The following is a 21,280-nucleotide window of genomic DNA, read 5'->3' as shown; positions in this document are numbered from 1 at the left end:
TCCATATAAAAAACACACCCAACGCAATTTAGACTTCAGCCTAAAACAATGCCCGAGCACTCATAACGCAATAAAACGACAGGCCAGAGCAATGCCAGTCGATGAAAAACATATGTGAGTTTAGCAACCGATTCAACCGCTGCAGCACGGCTGTAACCGACTTTTTAAAACCCGCTATTGCGAGCAACGGGCGAAACGGCGCAGGCGCACTCGCGCCCCCGCTTACAAGCCTTCCAGAATTCTTGCTCCTCCATACAGCGCAAGCGCGGCTTCGCTTTCTAAAGGGCAAGTCTTGTGTTGCGTCGTGGGACATGCGCGCGCCTGCGCAGAAGAAAGAAGAAGAAGAAAAACGTGATGCGCCCGTTCCGAGGATGGGGGGGGGGAATGTGCGCGTGCGTAGGAAAGGAACCCTCGCGCTCCCCGCCCATCGGCTGTGAGTGAAAGAAGGGGGCGTGGCTCTTCCTCCTCTCTCTTCCTCCCCGCCTTCTCCCCTTCCTTCCCCCCACTTCTCCCGGCGTGCACCGCGCCCGCGCTGGCTGTCTCTGGCCACGTCCCCGGGCCACGTCGCTCGGTGTCCGCTGCGCTCTCGCCATCTTCGGTCCGGTCGCCGGCTCCTCTCCCCGCTTCTCCTCCTCCTCCTCCACATCCTCCTCTTCCTCCAGCGCGGCCGCCGGCGCCATGAACGTCTTCCGCCTCACCGGGGACCTCTCCCACCTGGCGGCCATCATCATCCTCCTCCTCAAGATCTGGAAGACCCGCTCGTGCGCCGGTGCGTCGGGCTCGGCGGGCGGTTGGCGAGGCTGAGGCGGCGCGAGGGACGTCGACCCCCGGCCATGGGGGGGGGGCACCCGCGTCGGCCCCTCGCCTCGGGAGGAGTGGGGGCGGGACTGGTGGTCCTTCCCTCTCGTCACACTGCGAAACGAGCGGGGAAATTTGGGGGTGCAGAACATTTTTGGGGTGTGTGTGACTCCCCCCGTTACTCTGTCCTCCCTGTGGGGTTTCCTTTCAGAGACATTGGTGTGCGGAGTGGGGAGAGTGCGTCCCTCTTGCCACCCCCTGTTTTTTTTCTGCCTGCCTTCAGAGGAGGGGGGATTTGGATGGGGTGCTCCCTATGTCCTCCTGTTTTATGGGGGTAGTTCCCCCCTTCAGTTGTGGTGGCGCCTGACTGAGGAGGGGGTGCCCCCCATGCCCTCCTGTTCTATGGAGGTTATTTTACCTTCAGGTAAGGGGTTATATTGGGAGTGCCTACTTTGGGGGTGGTGCCCCATATTCTCCTATGTGTGTGTTGGCGGAGCAAGCTTGGTTGATTATGGGATGTTGAGGTGGAGCGATTTCCAACCCTTTCCCCCAAATGCTGTCTCCTGTGTGTCAAGTTGGGCAAGAACGGCAGATGAGGGGCAATTTTTGGGGAGTGGAGGTGGGTGGGTGGTGATGGGGTGGAGATTTCTTGTTAGTGAGGAGCTTATGGGAGGCTGGAGCAGGTTAGGAATTTGGGGGTACTCATTTGGGGGGAGTGGTGGGTTCCCCCACTTACTCTTGTATTTAGCGAGGGTTTGGCGTAATTGTGGAAGCTCATGGAATGCTGGGGGGGGGTGTTGTGATGCTGATTTGGGGACTGTATTCCTGCCATGCCTCCTACCTCTAAAGAGTGAGATCTGAGAAGTGACTTCTTTTTAAAGGTTATGGGATATTGCAGTAAGTGGAGTTGTGTGCAAGAGAAAAGTTGTGGGGTACCAGCATAGTTCAGTGCTAGAGTGTTGAACTAGGGCCAGGTACACGCAGGTTCAAATTCCTGGTGGAGGTTGTCAGGTGGCCTTAGACCTCTCTGAACCATAACCGCCCTCACAGGGTTGTTGCTAGGGTAAGGATGTGAGAGATTGATTGGGGGCCACTCCTGCAGTTGCATCAAATTAAGAGTTGGTAAGCCTATACAGCACCGGAAGATGTGAAGTCTAGAGAGTAGAGGTTACGGTCCCTGTCTTTCAAAAAGGGGAGGGTAGGACAATTCTATGAATATCTTTGAAAGGATATACTGAAAACAGGGCTTTATGTTCATTATATGTATTCTATATGGGAAATATTTGTTGATGAAGATCCCATCGGAGTGAACTAAGTGCAGAAACGGTTTGGGGATTTATTTTTCTTTTAATAGTGTTGTAAGTAGAGAGATTTCATAGTGCTATTGAAATTGAAGCTAAGCTAGAGACTCGGAATGAGTCAAAATCTAGGCAACCTGATTTGCTAACTCCTCCATAATGTTGAATATTCAGGTCAAATAACTTTGTCAGCTCTTTCTTGCTTCAAGAAGAGCACAGTAATATAAATGAAATGAATGAACAGAATAAGTGCCTTCTTAGCATACAATGATGTAGTAGGTGAAAGAAAATTCCTGTTGCAGCATTCAAGCCCAAGCAAAATCATGGTACAGTGTGCAGGGAGCTGCAGGAAGTATGACTTTTCTCTCTCTCTCTTTCCATCCTATCATTCAGACATCTTATTCATTCTGAGGCAGTTGTGCACAAATAGAATGAATGGACTTAAAGCAAAGGGGATGGTAGTTCGCTTTCCTGAGGCTAGAACCTCCCTTTCAGATTTTGGACTTGCAAGGAAAAATGAGTTTTACCATCCTAATCAAGATACATTGTCTTTTTGCAGTAGTTCTGAAAGTGAAGACTTATGACATAGCCTAAATTGTGCTTTTTCTGAGTGCTTTGCAGAAACAGCAGGTTTTTATGCATAATTTGCAAGTCCCAAGGTTGTTCTTCTGAATTGCTGGAACCTCTGTTTATAGACTTTCATGCTAGACCCTTTATTTATTTGTAACTGAAGGGGTTAACCTGTGATCCTACTTGATCTGAGAGCTTGGCAAGCTCTTTTACTTGCATTGCCAGCTGCATTTGAAAATTGGAAGCAAATGACTGAATCAAGGCTTGGGAGAATAGGCTCTCAATTGGGATTCCTGGCCTAGTCTGACGTGGCAGCTAACAGAAGGTGTGGCAAACAGAGCCTCCTGGAAGAGAGAGATCAGTTGTACTGTATTCTTGTTGCACCCCTATGTCATTTCCTCAATAGAAATTTATTCAGCTGAAGAAATCCTTGGTTATGTTGCAAAACAAAACTTGTTCTCAAAAGGGCTGTTTTAATCTCTTTATTTTGAAGATAGATTTTTGTTATTTTAATCTAGAAATGAGAACTTACTCATTCTGATGCTTCTTTGTGCCTGTTTGTTTACAGCACTTACACCCTGATTTTAGTCTCAGAATAGATTTTTGTAAGTTGCTTTAAGATGGCACACCCTTAGGCTCACAGTCTAAAAAGACAAGACATGACAGGTGAGGGAAAAGGAAGGGAGGAAAGGAAAGCAAGCTCAGTCACAAGTTTTTAAAGCTGTACATTTCACTTAGACACACAGTCCTTGTTTATCCTGCATTGATGGTTTGACTTTGAACTGTGTTCTTATGTCTAAGTACTATTCTAGACTGATTCTGTGTTGGTAAGTTTGTTTGTAGTCTTTATGATCAAGCCAAGTAGATTTTGAACTGTGAACTTTGTAAGGCAGAGGAAATGCTATCTGGTGGCAAAATGCATCATTCACAGTTGACTAATTCCTGGGAATTTAATAGAGCTCTTTTTAAAGCTGCAGACTGGAGTTATTGTAGAAAAGTAGCCAGAGTCTGAATAAACCATGAGTCCCCTCATATGCAGAACTGTTTAGAGTTAGAATTCATTAACTTTATATATATACAGTATATCTGTTTTGTAACCAAGCAGTCTTATTATCCCTACACCTTGACGCTATGGCATGCTTACTTAAAAGTAAGGCTAGTTGACTACAGGGGGGCTTAGTCCTTAGTAAGCTTATATAGAATTGTAAACTGGCTGCAATCATGTATACATGTGTGCTTGGGAGTAAACCTCAATGAACTGAAACTTCACTTCTTGATTAGGATTGAGCAGTTATATATGCAAAGGCACCTGTTTTAATAGCATGTTAATAATATTAGAGTGTGACCCATTCATTGTTAAACTTTGTTCCATGTACTATCCTAGCCTGCATACAGCTTATTGTATATTTATTTTGAATGCCTATAACACTACGCATTCATAGTGTATTCAACAATAGCAAGCCCATAAGGAGCAAGTTAGATCTGGGTAGTTGGGAGACAGCTTCTTGTGCCTTTGAGCCAAGCATCATTGGGACAATTACGGTAGTTGTACCCTTTCTGACTACTATTTTGCCCCAGAGCAGGGATAACCAATGTGGTGTCATCCAGAAGTTGTTTGGACCACAACTCCCATCAGCCTCAGGCAGCATAGGCAATGGTCAGAAATGATGGGAGTTGGAAATCCAGCAACATCTGAAGGGCACCATCTTGACTACCCCTGCCTCAAGGTGTCCTTGCAAAGGGGGAAGGTTGGTGGAAGCTAGCAGAGTATATGTAGCGCCAGCATTGTTAGTGTAATGTAAAATAGTTACATTGAATCTAAGTGTGTTACTCCTAGAGAATGCTGGCAACCAGCAGAGATACGCAGCCTCCCAAATTTAAGGCTTTAAAAGCTAATGTTCAAAACAAAGATATTTGCTTATTCTTTAACACAATTTCTTTTTGAATAAACAATGTTGATTGACAGAAAACAATTGCATCAAGATGAGAGAGGGAGAGTAGATGACATTCTGACATTTCACAGGAAAGTGGTTAAGAAAAACAATTAAAGCAGGGAATATTATTACCACCTATTTCACTTTTGAATAAAAGACTTATCACATATTGTAATGAATTAAAATGATGCAAATATGAACTGTCATGGGACTACTGAAATAAAAAGTAAGGTATCTAACACTAAGAGTACTTATAAGCAACAAGAGGGCTGTAAGAGTAACTTAAAAATTGGGACCTGTGGTAAGTTTGTGGTTGTTGAACACTTCCTACTTAGTATTGGACAACTAATTCTCAGGCTTCCATCAGCACCCTTTATCATCAAAGGGAAAGATGAGAGACTGCAATGCCAGTTAGCTCAGCAGCACCAATTGCTGTTGGACTCCTTTCACCTCAGAACTTGCTCCCTTGGTGGCCATTGAGTCTGGTCATTACAACAATTACATGACACTCTGTGCCTGGTTTTTATTTCCCTTTCCTCCATTCTCTTTTCCATTTGTGACATGTATACAGTATTGGATTGTATACCATTTTTTGAATGCATTGGCAGAAAGGTGGTATCTAAACAGTTGTCTTCTTTCTAACTGATAGCATGACAAAATAGCATGACAAAATAGGCTGAGTCATAGAGTGCAACCATGCTTTTGTTTTATCTTGCTGAAAAATGCAACCTCTATTGCTTGCTTTGTTCACATTGAACTGAATGGAGTAGAGCTAATAAATAGGCACGTGATGCAATCTTTACAAAAATGTGATCTCTGAACTTACTGTAGTGAGTTTTTTATGACTTGCCCATCAGAGTTTCAGTTGTAAACACACTTCAGTTGGAGATGGGAAGCATGCAAATGTGCTCAAGTTTGATGTCTAGTGTTGTGTTATCACTCGCTGTGTCCTGCCTGAAGATGGTTCTTCAGGTATAGGACATGGAGGATGTTTCAGTGGGAATTTCTCACAGTTTGGGATCAGATGTGGTAGTGGGCCCTGCCGAGGTTAGATAGCCTCATTGTGACCATGATGGGAGTTGGGTAGAAGGAAGGCCCTAGGAACTAGGCTGGGGTGGTAATTGACTGTATACTGTACTTATTTAATATCAGAAGGGTTTGAGTGAAAGGTGGGGGTCCAAGTGAAGATATGGCATCTTCCATTAGTTTGGGAGTGGAATTGAGTCTTATGAACATAAGAGGCTGATACAGACCCAACTGCTTTCTTTAGTCACTCACCTGGAAGAGAGGATCTCACATCTTTCCAGCCATAGTTTAGGTTTCCAAGGCTGCTAAGGACACAGCACTGGGATGCCCTCTCTCTGGCTGACAAAAAAACTGAAATGGCATACATGTGCCATACATCTGGATTTTCCTGGACATTACCGGGATTTCAAAGGCGGAATTGACATCCGAGGGGAAATTTCTGAAAAGCAGCGCTTTGTCCTGTATCTTAGGCAAGTCAAAAAGTTCAATAACATTGCGGTTTGTGTTTTAAAAAAACAACAACTCAACTTTCAGGGTGTCCTGGTTTTTACTTTTTGAAATATGGCAACTCTACCTAAAAACTGTGTCATCTTCCCCATGAAAGTGATCATATAGGCAAAATGCCCACAACCAGTAAAAATAATTTATGACTCCTGCTGGTGGTCAGCTTTGATACACAGTGATTCCTGAGCAGTGCTACTGAACCATTTCTGGGGCATAGCATAGGAAGACATTCTGTGAGTGACAGTGGTCCATAGGACTGTCCCTAGTTCTCTTTGTTGTTGCATTTTGTTGTTGTTGCTGCTCTCCAGTGACTAGTATCCAGTGAACCTAGCTACTTTCCTGATAAATCTTCCTTTTGCTCTTATGCAGAGGGTTTATGATTTGAACCGTTCAGTATGGTGCCTGGTACAGTACATTGTTGGTTATGAATAAAATTCTGAATAGTAGCAAAAGAGGTAAGTAGCAGAAAATTGCTAGCAATGGATGGCAATATATGAAACTTCTGGGTTTTCAATCTGGGGCTCAGATTACCATAAGATTCTGTTGCAATGCGGTGGTGGGTATGCAGTGAATCTTAGTGTTTGAACTAAGATAATTTGCATGGCTTGGGTTTTTAAATAGTCTTTCTCACACTACTTCTTTTTATTCCATTAGGTATATCTGGGAAAAGCCAGCTTCTCTTTGGACTGGTGTTCACCACTCGTTACCTGGATCTCTTCACTTCATTCATTTCTTTGTACAACACTTCTATGAAGGTATGATACATTCAATATGCAAGAGGATTTACTGAATTTTCTCCACATACCTCTTAATGAATTCACCTCCATGGTAATTTCAAGTAAAGGCTGAAAGAAAATTCAAATGTGCTTCTCCCTGTTTATGTTAAAGTTAATGTGGGTCTGCTGATTAAAAAAACAACCACCACTGTGTTGCAGCCGTAGGGAAGAAGCAGGTTTGCAAATGCCACAATAAATTACCTTTGTATTGCCAGTCATCTGCAGTGTCTTGAGTCATATGAGTTTCACTCCTAGATGACAGCTTTCTCTGTTTTACACATGGATAAACTGTATTGCCCGAAAGGGTTGAAGTCAGCTCTTGAGGCAGTTTGCTGCATTGCCTGATGGTCACAGCTTAGTTTGTCCTCCGATAGCTTGATCAGGTTCCCCCAGTTTCATTATTGCTATGACTATGTTCTTTAAAATTCCTACAAAGTATCTGACCAGCAAGAAAGCCAGGGACTATTTTGTGTCCCTGGAGTATGCCTGACTCTAGGGCTGATGCAGCCCTTAGGTGGAGTGAGGCTGCTGTCTCAGGCAGTGGGATTCCTCCAAGGCGGTGTCCCTGCCCCTGCAGGTGGCTCACCTGCCCCACCACACCTGGCACCGGCACCGGTTCTGGTTTTAGGCAAGATCTCACCCAAAATTGGTGTGGAGGTGGTGAGGCAGGCAGTGCAAGCTGCAAGGTGGCAGCGGCAGGGCAGAGTGGCACTTTGCATTTTGCCTCAAGCAGCGAATTGGGATGTGCCACCCCTGCCTGGCTCTTCACCTTCTGAGGACTCTGTGCCTTACTTGAGGGGTTTCTTAGTTTTGGAGCAGAAGCACTAGTTGTGTATATGTGATCATCCCAGTGCCTTTGGTGTAGAAAAAGAAAAGGTTCATGAAATGTATAGGGTCCTCAGACCAAATGTCTTGCTAATTAGTATCTATTTGCTTTGCAAAACTGGCTTTGCCTTCTTAACTCGTTAGGTTTCTTCACTTTCTTGTCAAGAAACGAGAGAAGACTAAAGATGATGGGGATGACAGTCAAGTTAGAGGGGAGTGGGAACAGTGTTTGGAACAGCAGTAGAACTCTGCCTTCTGTCTCCTGTAAGCACTCCCCCCCCCCCCCGGTTATACTTTTAAAATGGAAACTGAAATTCTTAAGATGGTAAAATCTGTGCTTGGGATGCCTTGAATGTATGGCAATGTGCTCAAATGGACCTGCCTTAATTGGGTCCACATGACCTTTTTACAGTTCTCTTAGTCTGCTTCCATAAATTCAATACACCAGCTGCTCCACAAGCAGGCATGCAGCAATCCTGACTTGGAAGCCTTGCTGGGAGAGCGTGGTGGAGAAAGCCAACCTTGAGCCAAACCCACTTCCAAGGCTGGGTTTCTGGTGGACTTCCATTTTGAGATTAATGTGAATCTTTGCTTATGCAATTCTGACTACATGACCACAAATACATGAAGGGGATGAGTATTGGTTGGGCTTGAGGATGAGTTTGGCCTACTTGTGCTGAGATATATGGTCTCTCAAGCAGCTGAATTTTTATTGGATGCCAATGTATGCTGGTTGTGTTATGAAATATGTACAATATATGAATTGTGAGCTAAGTAAAATGACTTGGTGTAAAGGGTTACACCTGTAATACAAAAAGATAAAAAAGTAGGTCCAGTGAGGAGTATGGGAGCACTTGGCGCTGCAGAATCACTGGTGCTAAACAGATGTGTAGGTCTGCTCTGTCCCCTGGTTTTGGGATCACGCCATATGAGAGCATAATAGAATAAAAAAGTGATTAGAAGCTTGTCTCAAATTGTCATTAAAGGCTTGTTGCTACCAATGAGGAGTGCTTATCTGTACTTAATTCATTTACCTTATAACTGCCAAAAATTCCCTGTCTAGTCAGGGAAACACAATGGTCATAATTGTATCTTGTTCACACAGCTTTCTTCATGGCTGTGAGCCCTAGAATAAGGGCTGATCCTCTATCTGATTCTAGTTTTAATTTGGTCTACGAGAAAACTTTTGCTCAGCTTTTTTTTTATTCATGATGTGCAAAGAAGCCACAAATCCTTCAGCTTTAATTAACTGGAAGTAAATGATACTGAAATGTTTATGGAGCTGTGCTTAGTCACAATCAGACTATTTCGAATGTTCGTTTGGATCTATTGCTATTAGCCAGTTGTGTAGTCTGTAAAGACAAAAATATGAACCTGCCATTTTACTGATGAAAGGTTGACTCCAAACTTAGAATTGTTTAGAGTAGACCCATCAATGACTAACATAAGCTCCACTGATTGCCGTGGGTCTACTCCAAGCTTGACTAAGTGTGGATCCAACCCCAAATAATCATCCTCTTGTGATTCTTTGGCGGAGTAGAACCACCATAATGACAGAAGGTAAAGAAGATCCAATGTCTACCCTACTTATGATGGGGATGCAGCTTGAAATCCTGGGAGGCTATGGAATTGTGCAGTGCCATCTTTTATATACCCTGCCTTTCTCTCATCTGTGGACCCAGGGACAGGGGGAGTGACACCCAGATATCTGTGTGTGCTTTGCTTGCTTATGCAAGTGTATGTGCAAATGCCAAAATGAGGCACAAGAGAATTGGCAAGGAACAACCCTGGTAATCCCAGGAGGTTCAGTTTGCTTCCTTGTTTGTAGCTTTTGCTGTAGTCTGAAGCCTCTTTTGTGCAAGTGTTTGCAAGTAACTGAATTGATCAGGCCCTGATGCACTGTTACTGTTGCTTGAAATTTTGCTGTATGTTCTGTAGCTATTTTAATATTGCGTTCTTTTATTATTATAATTCATTGTATTTTTGTATGAATCTATTGTGTGCCATCCTACAATCATTTCAATGAAAGGCAGCTAGCAAATCCAATGAAGAAATTGGTTTAGCCTAAGGGGGGGGGAATTCTGTGGCCCTCTAAATGTTGTGGACTCGCACTCCGATCAGGCCCAGCCACTAAACATCAAATTGACCTCAGAACCCCATTGCCCGAGCAGGCCCCTCACCTGTAAAATTAACCAGCATCTTTTAATTTTCTCTGCTAGTAGGACTGCTTTGAATTTATGTCTCTCCCCCCCCCAATGTAACTTTATCCAAACCATGTTTCTTTTTTATCTTAATAATCATAACCAGTTATTGGTGAGTTTTCTCCAGGCTAGCCCTGACACCTAGTTGTATAAACTGAATACAGAATCCCTGCATTGGAAGCTAGTACCTCTTGTAATCCTGCCTTTTGCACTTTCCAGATGTTATTGTTGTTGGCATCCTGGCCACTGCTTTCTATGGATTTTTCTGTGTCTGATTGGCTACTTGAATACCACTTCTGGGATGGTGACTCATGCTGCCCTTTCTGTGTGCTGCAGTGCATGGAAACTAGGTTCCGCTTGTTAAAGTGTTCTAAGTATTAGTTCCCTGAGTATATGCTTACGGATGGTGAGCGGAGAACCTTGAACGTTTCGCCTGGGGTTGCTGTGGCCTAGTTGGTTAGGCAGTGACCTGGATTCCACATCTGACACAGTTTGTGCGACCTTCAGCAAGTCATTAAATTTTTCTTAGCCTCGACCTTCTCCACTTTATAATTAAGTACAGTGTACAGTATTTCTATCATGAACGTAATGAAGCCCAGTTTCCTCAAGGTAACCTCTTCTGGATGAAGCCCTGAAAACAGAAGCTGGGAGCTGCCTCTTTTAACTGTAGGCTCATTAACTATGTTGGATGCCTCTTGTGTTAACCAACGAAGCACTCTTCAAATATACTAAAGCAGAATATGTGTATAATTTAGATAGTGATCTGAGCCCACTTCCAGTCTAATAGTCTAATCTATGCATGTCACCTGGAAGAACCAGGAGCTGCAGGCTGCCTAGCTGAAGCTGTCTGTCCCTGAGAGACCGTGACATCTGCCGCTACCTGGCCCTGGTTGCCAGGCCATTATTTCAAGTTGGTTGCTATTCTCGTCATTAGTCATAAAGAGAGCAGCATGAGTTAAAATATTCACTACAGTGGTGTACTGAAACTCCTGAGAGTGGACACTTTATACCAACGGTTCCTAAACTTTCCCCTCCATGGACCACTTGAAAATCCCAAGGGTCTTGGCAGACCACTGAATGCTTTTTGAGGGGGAGGGGGATGCTGTAATGTGCTGTAATGTGCTGTGCAGATGTGTGATTTTAAATTTATTTTTAATTCATTTATTTAGAGTATTTATACCCCACTCTTTATCCGAAAAGACTCTCGGAGTGGTTGACATGCAATCAATTAAAACAAGACATTTCCTGCCCTTTCAGCTTACAATCTAAAGAACAAGGGGAAAGGGACAGTGAGTGAAGAGAAGGGCAAAATCAAGCACCAGTTCTTAAATGGTGATTCTTCTAATAACCAGCTAGCCCAAAATAGCTCAGGAGCAGGAGGCAGGGGATGGAATACAGGCATAGGGAAACTCGGCCCTCCAGATGTTTTGGGACCCATCATCCCTAGCTAACAGGAACAGTGGTCAGGGATGATGGGGGTTGTAGTCCCAAAACATCTGGAGGGCCGAGTTTGCATATGCCTGGAATAAGCACTGCTTCCTATTGCTCCCAGTGAGTAGAAAGGTTACAAACTGCAAAACAATAAAATGTGATATAACAAATAAAAGTTGCAATAAAAATCAATGAATATTTAATACAGTAGATGTGCCATCGTACATCCACAACAAATCCACAGATTTGTCACAGATCAGTCTGAATGAATCACTGGTGGCCCAGAGAGCACAGCTTTAAATTTTAAAGTAACAAGCATCACTATTTTAGGGTAAAATTCTTCTAAGAAGTGTTTCTTGCTTCAGAACTGTCACTTTTACTCATATGCAAATTTAATAATAAATGAGTTATTTCCTCAGGCGATGGCCATAACTTTCCAGACTTTTCATGTTCATGACACATTTTTTAGACATGCATCATTTTATGACATAGTAATTCAGTTTTAGTTAGGAAACTAACCCCTTTCCAGGCCCGGGAGGAATGCAGAGAGCGTTCGCACAACACACCTACATACTGGAGCCGACACACCAACATATCACGACACACAGTTTGGAATGCTCTGTATTAAATATTATTGTTTCTTTGTCAATGACTGATTTTGGAACCCATAGAAAATTGCAGAAAGATGGTATGGAAAAAAGCCACTGCAAAGTGCAGAACTGTTCATATTAGTGAAGTGGCCCCACCACTTACACAAGGGTTTGGTTCCAGGGGTCCATGCACACAGGCAAAATTGTGCAAAGTCAGGAACCCCTGGAACTGTCCCTACCCCCAGTGAGGCAGAGGTCTGCTTTTGGGACACTGCCAGAGCCCTCACGCTGCCTTCTCACAGCTCAGTAAGCAAGGAAAACCCACTGTGTTTGTGAGTGGAGGGAAAATAAATAAATGGAGAGTGGGGAACTGGGTTTCCCTCATTCTCCATTGATTGATTGTTTTAATGACTATTTAAAGTTGCAATCCCATGAGTAAAGTGAGCACATGTTGCAGGTTTACTGTAGTTGCACCTTTTCTCACACAAATGCTCCAGCTGCAGTAAGTAGGGGGACAGAATCAATGAGATTTTACAACTAAGCATCTACAGGTGAAACTTGAAAAATTAGAATATCGTGGAAAGGTTCATTTCTTTCAGTAATTCAACTTAAAAGGTGAAACTAATGTATGAGATAGACTCATGACATGCAAAGTGAGATATGTCAAGCCTTTATTTGTTATAATTGCGATGATTATGGTGTACAGCTGATGAGAACCCCAAATTAACAATTTCAACTTTGGGGTTTTCGTCAGCTGTGCACCATAATCACAGTTATAACAAGCAAAGGCTTGACATATCTCAAATATTAAACTCCAGTAGCTAATGAAAACAATTGCTTGCATAAATGGATTTTTCCACAATATTCTAATTTTTCGAGTTTCACCTGTATAGCTGAAGCTGCAGCATTAGAATTGACAAGATTTATGTTGCTTTCAAGCCATTAAAACTTGAGGCAAAGATCCCACTTTCCTTAAACTTCTGAAGGAACTCAAATCAATCAGTTGGTAGGTATGGGAGGGGGTGGGAATTGTACTTCCTTATGTTCCGGGTAACCGTTTTCTATGTTAAAAAAGAGCCAGTCCCAAGAAAATGAATAATAGCTTTCCTGTTGTAGACATCATCAATATGTTGATGAATGTAACTGAGCAAATGGGAGCAGGAAGGGGGAACATGCTTCAATGGTCAACATTGTTCCTTGTTGTATGTATAAAATGCTTTTTATGGAGGAAACACAGACTAAAAGCCTGATAACTCATCTGGGTCTTTTCCTTTCAGCTTATCTACGTTGCCTGCTCGTATGCCACAGTCTACCTGATCTACATGAAATTTAAGGCTACCTATGATGGAAACCATGATACATTCAGAGTGGAGTTCCTTGTGGTTCCAGTTGGTGGGCTGTCTTTTCTTGTCAATCATGACTTCTCCCCCCTGGAGGTGAGTTTATTCATAAAATGTTGGCTTCTGAAATAATGTAAAGAGGACTTGGGTAACTGTGAAATAAAACAGAACACTTTGTTCTTTACGCTGCATCGTAAGCTTGATGTTTCACTCAAAGCTGCACGGTTTGTTTGATGCAGCATTTGTGCATGGTCCGGTGGCTTGAAAGAGCTGGTGCTAGTTGTTTGGCTGGCTTAGATTTTGCTTTGGTGGGCTGCTCCCATAGAGTGCTGAAAAATCCCAACCAGGGTTAAAAACAAAACTCTTTAGGAATTTTGAAATCAACTTCTCCTAAAACCTTGCTTGTAAAATGTCATTATCAAAATCTGTGTGTGATTTGGTGCAAATTGCTTATCTGTATTTAGGCAAGGATTTTTGTTTAATGAGCCCGTGGGCTCCAAAATTATTCACGTGAAAGCTCATTGGCACCTCTGTGCTGGTAGGATTAGGTTTAGCACGCCACAGAGAGCTGAGTGCTTCATAGCTCAGTGGGCAGGTGCATGAAGAATCTGGGATAGTTCAGTCGGTGGAGCACAAAACTCTTACCGTATTTTTTGCTCCATAGGGTGCACCGGACCATAGGGCGCCCCTCGTTTTTAGAGGAGGAAACAATTTTTTTTCCTGGTTTTCTTCCTCTAAAAGCCCTGGTTTTTTGAGGATCAGCTAAAAATTCTGCAGCTTTTTTGCAAAGGGAAAAGCCCTGTTTTTTTGAGGATCAGCTAAAAGTTTTGCAGTTGTTTTTTTTGCAAAGGGGGAAAAGCAAAGCTCCTTTTGCAAAGGGGGAAAAGCAAAGAGGAAAGGCCCGTTTTTATGGGGTTCAACTCACATTTCTGAAAAATCTTAAGGAAAGGGAGCCGTTTCTACTGTTTCCAGACAGATAATCTAATCAGCCAGTCACATGTCGCTGGGGAAACAAACAACTTCCCTCTGCAGCACATTCAACAAAGGATGCCTCGGCAAGGGGGCGGGGCCGAAAGGGAGCCGGGACTCTTATCTCTCTCCTGATCTCTTGCTGATCAGCTGCTGAGCGGGGTCCTTTCAACACCCCCTTTCTCTTGGTAAAATAAAAAGCACGATCTGCTTTTGGCCCCAGGGACCACCATTCGCTCCATAAGACGCACAGATATTTCCCTTTACTTTTTAGGAGGAAAAAGGTGCGTCTTATGGAGTGAAAAATACGGTAATTTCAGAACTGAAGGTTCGAGTCCCATGTTGGGCAAAAAGATTCTTTCATTGCAGGGGGTGGACTAGAATGACCCTCATGGTTCCTTCCAACTCAGGAGAACCTGATTGATTTTAGCCAGCTGTAGTGGAGAGCAGATGTATAGGTACATGCTAAAATTCAAGCGCAGTTTGATCTTCAGGCACAAATGGGTGTTAATCCTGAGTGCAGGAGAAGGTGGCTCCACCAAAGCTTCATGCAATCTTAAACCGAAGCAATACAGGGATTGAAGTTCGAAGTTCATCCAGTGATCCCAGTTCATACCACTGTGTGTTGGTGGACTTTCTTTATATCTGAGGAACAACACAGTGACCATAATCCTAACTATTTAAACGTAATTACCGGTAGTTGTTCAAATATTTGTGGTGTGTTCAGTACACTAAACAAAAACACTGAGAAATTGGTCTGGCTCTTATGACCTTCACTTCATGTAATTTAAGTTCCTCAAATAGAAGTTAAGAAGTCTTTGGTGCCATCTGGGTAATTTAAGGAGAATTACAATTATTTGAAGTGTGTTGTGTTATACATCTTATATTTTAGCTGATTCATAATATGCACAGGAGAACTTTCATATATCAGTACTTCCCACCTTATTTCTTACTACATTTTTATTCCGCTTTTTCTTTAGAGTTCAAAGAGCCTTGCCTCCTTTTCTTTTCATTCATTTGTTTTCAAAAGAAGAAAACAAACACACCAAATGGGCATACTGTTGCTAAACAAAAAAGCACAGTATAAAGATAATTACAAAACATTATTTCATAGTTGTCCGTCAAATTGTATGTCCGTCAAATTGTAGGATGTTTTGAGTATTTATTTTAACAGCAAGGTGAAATAATATACTTCTAATAAAAGTATCCCTACATACTATTTCAGGATAGTACACTTAAAACATGGGCAAAATTCCATAGAGGTATTGCTTTGGTTTTTACTATTTCAAGCTACTGCTAATTTCCGCCCTGTATGTAAGTCATTGCGCTATCGCAATTTGAAATTTGCAGATAGCTTTGACATTACAGTATTACATACCAGACTTTCCTGCGCCTGCCATCAGTTTATAGAGGTTTTAGAATCTTCTCGTTTACCTATTAATATCCATTATTTTGCTAAGAAGCTACTCTCCAGGACAATGATTCAGCCTTTTCCCAAAGATGTTTAAAAATGACATGTGTGGGGTTTGCAGGCAAGAACTCCTTGTTATTACCAAAGTTATTCCCATCATCTCTCTCAAAATTCTTAAATTTAAAATTTAAAGTAAGTCCAATGTGTGACATATCATATTAAAGCCCATGAGGTTCTGAAGAGATTTTTGTTTTTAGTTTTGAAGTATCTCAATTCTGGGTTGAGCTTTTAAGGTTTTTGTTTAGTTCGGCAAGGGCACAATTGTCAATTTATTGAAATTCCAACCCCTCATAACTCACAAATGGGATGAGATAAAAAATTAAAATTTTAGATTTAAACTTAGTTTTGATCATTCAACAAGTGTACAGAATATTAAGAAAATTGGATGGCATGGGGTAAGAGAGTTGGATCACTTGATATGGATTGACCCATACTAGACGTGGAAGCTGCCAAGTGATGGTATCACTTTTACATTTTTGTCTTGCTCTTTCAGATCTTGTGGACCTTCTCCATCTACTTGGAGTCCGTTGCTATTCTTCCCCAACTTTTTATGATCAGTAAAACTGGGGAGGCAGAAACCATCACTACTCACTATCTTTTCTTCTTGGGCTTATACCGTGCCTTGTACCTTATCAATTGGATTTGGCGCTACTACTTTGAGGGATTCTTTGACCTTATAGCTGTCGTTGCTGGTGTGGTCCAGACTATTCTGTACTGTGACTTCTTCTATTTGTATGTTACAAAAGGTAAGGAGCGGGCCATGGCCTTCCTGTTCTATGTATTCTAGATCCCTTGCACATGCTTTCTGCAGTATATTAATGCTGTGTATAATATTGTAGCTGTCACTCTTCCAAATAAGCACAGCTGTTCAGTACTTTGGAGATTGTGGGTGTGCTCTGGGTCAAATGCAGCCAAGATCTGAGTATATTTATAACAAAGCATTATCTGCAAAACAACATGTGAATGGATTGAAATGTGGTTTTTAGTCCTGGTTTGCACGGCTGGCGCTGTGGGTTAAACCACTGTGCCTAGGGCTTGCTGATCAGAAGGTTGGCGGTTCGAATCCCTGCGACAGGGTGAGCTCCCATTGCTCGGTCCCAGCTCCTGCCCACCTAGCAGTTCAAAAGCACGTCAAAGTGCAAGTAGATAAATAGATACCGCTCCAGCGGGAAGGTAAACAGCGTTTCCGTGCGCTGCTCTGGTTTGCCAGAAGCGGCTTAGTCCTGCTGGCCACATGACCCAGAAGCTGTATGCCGGCTCCCTCGGCCAGTAATGCAAGATGAGCACTGCAACCCGAGTCGGACACGACTGGACCTAATGGTCAGGGGTCCCTTTACCTTTACCTTTTGCAGAGCAAGCAAAAGCCATAGTTAGGCACAAACGACGTGCAAACACAGTGACAGAGTGGCAAGCTGAGCTTTGCTGCAAACCTGAAAAGGGTAGAATTGTTACACACAAGGGGAGAGTAAGTGAACCCAATTGTCCTTCAAGGCTCAGTACTGTATGAAAGTGGCGCAGTTCATCCAGTAATGTCGCCTCTTCCTTATCTTGCCCCTGGTTCAGCAGTCTGCATTACCAGCCCAATATAAGCAAAGCAAATGTATTTTAAGTTTGCTTCGGAATTATTCTATTGAATATCGGAGTTTAAACATTATAAAATATCAGAAGTAGCACCTCTTGCCATATAGGCCTGCTGCAGTATTGAGATTTGCAGGGTAGGTCCTCTTTCTGGAACTGCTGCCATATGTAGTTTGTTGGGCAGCAGTGCATGAGAATTTCTTTTCAGTGTTGGCCCCAAACATGCCCCCTGAGGTGTGTTTCGCCTTTTCACGTATGTCTTTGGTTTGCAAAATGTGACATGGTTTAATTGTATTGAGCTGTATACAACCAGCTTTGGAATTGCATTGTGAAATGCAGGCTACAAATGCCTATAAAATAATAAAACGCTAGAGATTAATTTTCATAAATTCTACTAATGTTAAATGTCACTGTTTCACACAATATCTCCCCCTTTACCTTTTTGTCTCCTTGGGGTAGCAGGCTTCCTTTTTTGTTTATTTTGTTAAATATTTATAAATTGCACTTTCATAAAAATGCAAGGTGGAATATAGTGGTACCTCTGGTTACGTACTGAATTCGTTCCGGAGGACTGTTCTTAACCTGAGGTATCACTTTAGCTAATGGGGCCTCCCGCTGGCGCACAATTTCTGTTGTCATCCTGAGGTAAAGTTCTTAACCCGAGGTACTACTTCCGGGTTAGCAGATTCTGTAACCTGAAGCGTTTGTAACCTGAAGCGTTTGTAACCCGAGGTATCACTGTACATCAAACAAGTGTGGTACCTCGGTTTAAGAACAGTCTGGTTTAAGAACGATTTGGTTTACAAACTCTTCAAAACTGGAGTATCTTGGTTTGAGAACTTTACCTCGGTCTAAGAATGGAATCCGAACGGTGGAAGGGCACCAGTGATGGGAGGCCTCATTAGGGAAAGTGTGCCTCGGTTTAAGAACTCTTCTGGTTTAAGAACGGACTTCCGGAACGGATCAAGTTCATAAACCGAGGTACCACTGTATATGCTTTGTTCATATTATTCCATAAAATCCTCTGAGTTTGTATCCAAGTGCATCATACTTTGAATAGACCTCTTTACTTCAGTGGGGCTGATCTGAATATGATTTACTTGGGTTCAACCCAGTGTATCTTGGTGATGCATGACAGAATAGCATTAGTGTTTTGGTGGTTGATAATTGGATGCATGCATACATTTAACAATGCTTTGTTTTGTCTTTCTTTTAGTACTCAAGGGAAAGAAGCTCAGTTTGCCAGCGTAAGTGCCAAAACTAATCGCCAGCATCTGCCATCCTGGATGCTTAGACAGAACAATCCTTACCACAAGCGAAAGGTGAAGATGCTTGAAACAGACAGTCTCCCACGTCTCTTGCAAGAATCACTGGTGGGCTGTATAGGACCAGAGAACAACCAGCTGACTTCTGTTTGATGCATCTTGCCTTTATCTTTTTTTATTACTATGTATAAAGATTTTTTACATAAAGAAACTTAATACTGTGTGAATTTAATTCAGTGTGTAGTTTCAATTGGAATAGTTCCAAAAGTGAGATTTTGTGGGGTTGTTTATGACCAGGAATAAGTGCAAACACTTCTTATTTTCAAATGATTCTTTTTGAATTACTGACTTGTTTCGGTGCACACAGGTGTGTGCTGACTGATGGATGGTAACCGTTCTTCTCTCTTGATTTCAAATTTCATCCCACTGTATTTATTTACCCCCTAAAAAGTTGAACATAGTGTGTCAACTGAAATCAAACTACAAATGACAAAATTCTTACGGTAGGATGTCACCATTTCATGAATGTCCTTAGTTATAATTACTCCATTTTAAAATAAGAATCATTATCCTATAGTGTCTGCCAGTACATATTGTCTGATACCTCTCTTAACCTTCTGAATACATCAGCTTGAGAGTATTTGGTGCCAATGCAGGTTTTTTAATATAGATTTCTTTGCTTTTGTGGTTTAGCAGCAGACAATTTTGATTTCATTTTTTCATTCAGGATAAAATGGTTCCTCATTTTTTGAGTGCATAATGTTGTACTTTCATTCACAGCAGCCTTAGTGTTGCAGCTGTAAGGATGAACCTGTGATAGTTGTCCAATTGAAGTAATCTTTAGGTGGCAATTTTTAACTGTCTACAACTTTTTTTAATACAAATACTTTTACAAGTAATGTCCATGTTCAGCTTTCAAGCAGTTCTAGACGTACCAGTTTTGGACAATGAGTGTAATTTTTTATAAACTTATTCCTGAATCAGCAGCACCAAGTACTATACTTCATCAACTTTACATGATTCCCTTTTTTACTGAGCTGTTGCATGACTTATCCTGTGTTACCATCCTAAATAAACATTTTATGAAGTGGTATACATTGTGGTGGTGTTCTGGAACCAAGTCTCTACAACTTTTCTTTAAGATTGGTTGTAGCAATGTACTTCTTTAAAAATAATTTTGATTGTGCTGATTTATAAAAGCAAAAGAGCTTTATCTGCAGATTAGACATGGCTTCTAAAGACACAAATGCCCTCAAATCTTGACAGTTATGAGTATTTCACTGCATTAGTAAGAGCCACAAAAGAGAAATTGTTGTAATAAAGGTGTGAACATAACGTATTTAACTGGCTCTTTGAAGACTGAAAAAATAATTCCTGAGAAATATATCACACAAGCCATTTCATCTACATTGTTAATTACCAGCCTATTTAAATATGTGCAGGATTACCTGTAATCATCAGTTTTTAAAGCACAGAATTCCTTAATAAATGAGACATTTGGATTTGGGCATAGCCAAGTGGGGTTTCGTACTCAGATGCTGGAGAAGTCTAAGCAAACTGTCGAGACATATTTCTCTCTTCCCTCCCTAACTTTGCTCATTAATACTTTCCCCGATACTTCTACAAAATGGGGAAGGCAATTATTGGAAGTAGTTAAAGAATGGAGGCAAATGCTGCAAAGACGATCATCCAGAAATGTGAAAGCTTCAATCATACCTAGAAACTAATCTGGAAAAATGCATGCCCTGAGTCTCAAACCTTACATGTATATGTCTAATTTTGGTTACAAATATATTTTCTCAATACACTGCTGTGTTGCATTTATTAAATGTATGGTTTGGGTAGAAACTTCTGTCAAAAGACTGGAGGGCTGGATAGAGTGAAGCAGCAGCAAAATGAAATTGCAACCTTGCAGATACACTGAGTAACTTATGACAGCACAAACTGTCTCAAAAGCCTGCTCTATTAAAGTGACATTGTATGTCCCTTTGTATATGTTGTGGGTTCCGATATGTGCTGTATTTTAACAAGCGCACTCTGCCTTGAGGGCTGGCTGCTGAACAAAACTTTGTATTTAAGTGCACTCCTTCCTGCATTTACGGGACATGGTTAAACAGCTGTCAAGCATGCCAATAGCGAAACACTTGTTAAGAGGGCTGAATTTTGAGGCTATTTGGACATAACCGAGTTAGTGACTGAAATATTTTTTGGGGGGGATAAACACCCAAGTTCCACACCCTGACTTTCCCACAGCAAAACAACTCTGCTTCCTGTAATACAATCATGCTAGGACGCCGCCCAGTGTGATTATTTCGAAATAACTCCTATCCGTTAACAGGAAGGTCTATTTCTGTACCGCCCTATACCCGAAGGTCTCAGGGCGGTGCACATAAAATATCAAATACATAAACTCAAAACAAAACCAACAACCCAATGAATAAAAAACTCAAAAGAGCCAGCATTTTTAAAAAGGGTATAGGATGTAGATCAAGTCAGGCAAAGGCCTGGTTGAAAAGGAACCTTTTTGCCTGGCACCTAAAGGTGTATTAAATTTTCACCCTGTTGACAGTTGAGTGCAAGTCCCATTGGAGTTAACATACATGGGGCTTGAGTTATATAAGCGGTCGTGTGCAATCTTGTTCTCCACGCGGATTAACCAAGGCGCTAGTCCTCGTGGAGTTCTCAAAGCAATATCTGAGAGGCA

General features: G+C 42.0%; 1 protein-coding gene across 1 annotated transcript; it reads left to right on the top strand.

The window, feature by feature from the left end:
* Positions 1 to 501: 501 nt before the first annotated feature.
* KDELR2 (KDEL endoplasmic reticulum protein retention receptor 2) lies at positions 502 to 19,669 on the top strand. Its single transcript, XM_033166739.1, has 5 exons — positions 502 to 769; positions 6,785 to 6,885; positions 13,231 to 13,389; positions 16,227 to 16,479; positions 18,528 to 19,669. Exons 1-5 carry the CDS (start codon positions 679 to 681, stop codon positions 18,560 to 18,562), a joined length of 639 nt encoding a protein of 212 aa, XP_033022630.1. The 5' UTR covers positions 502 to 678; the 3' UTR covers positions 18,563 to 19,669.
* Positions 19,670 to 21,280: the final 1,611 nt, after the last annotated feature.

Source organism: Lacerta agilis, chromosome 13 (assembly GCF_009819535.1).
Source record: "Lacerta agilis isolate rLacAgi1 chromosome 13, rLacAgi1.pri, whole genome shotgun sequence".
NCBI lineage: Eukaryota > Metazoa > Chordata > Lepidosauria > Squamata > Lacertidae > Lacerta > Lacerta agilis.
The sequence above is the reverse complement of the archived record's forward strand: the minus strand, read 5'-3'. Positions and strand labels throughout refer to the sequence as shown.

Excerpts from the sequence above, each read along its gene's own strand:
- KDELR2 (XM_033166739.1), top strand. The coding sequence starts at position 679 with ATGAACGTCTTCCGCCTCACCGGGGACCTCTCCCACCTGGCGGCCATC. Across the intron at positions 6,886-13,230 it reads TGTACAACACTTCTATGAAG|CTTATCTACGTTGCCTGCTC; the intron begins GTATGATACATT and ends TTTTCCTTTCAG. Across the intron at positions 13,390-16,226 it reads ATGACTTCTCCCCCCTGGAG|ATCTTGTGGACCTTCTCCAT; the intron begins GTGAGTTTATTC and ends TTGCTCTTTCAG.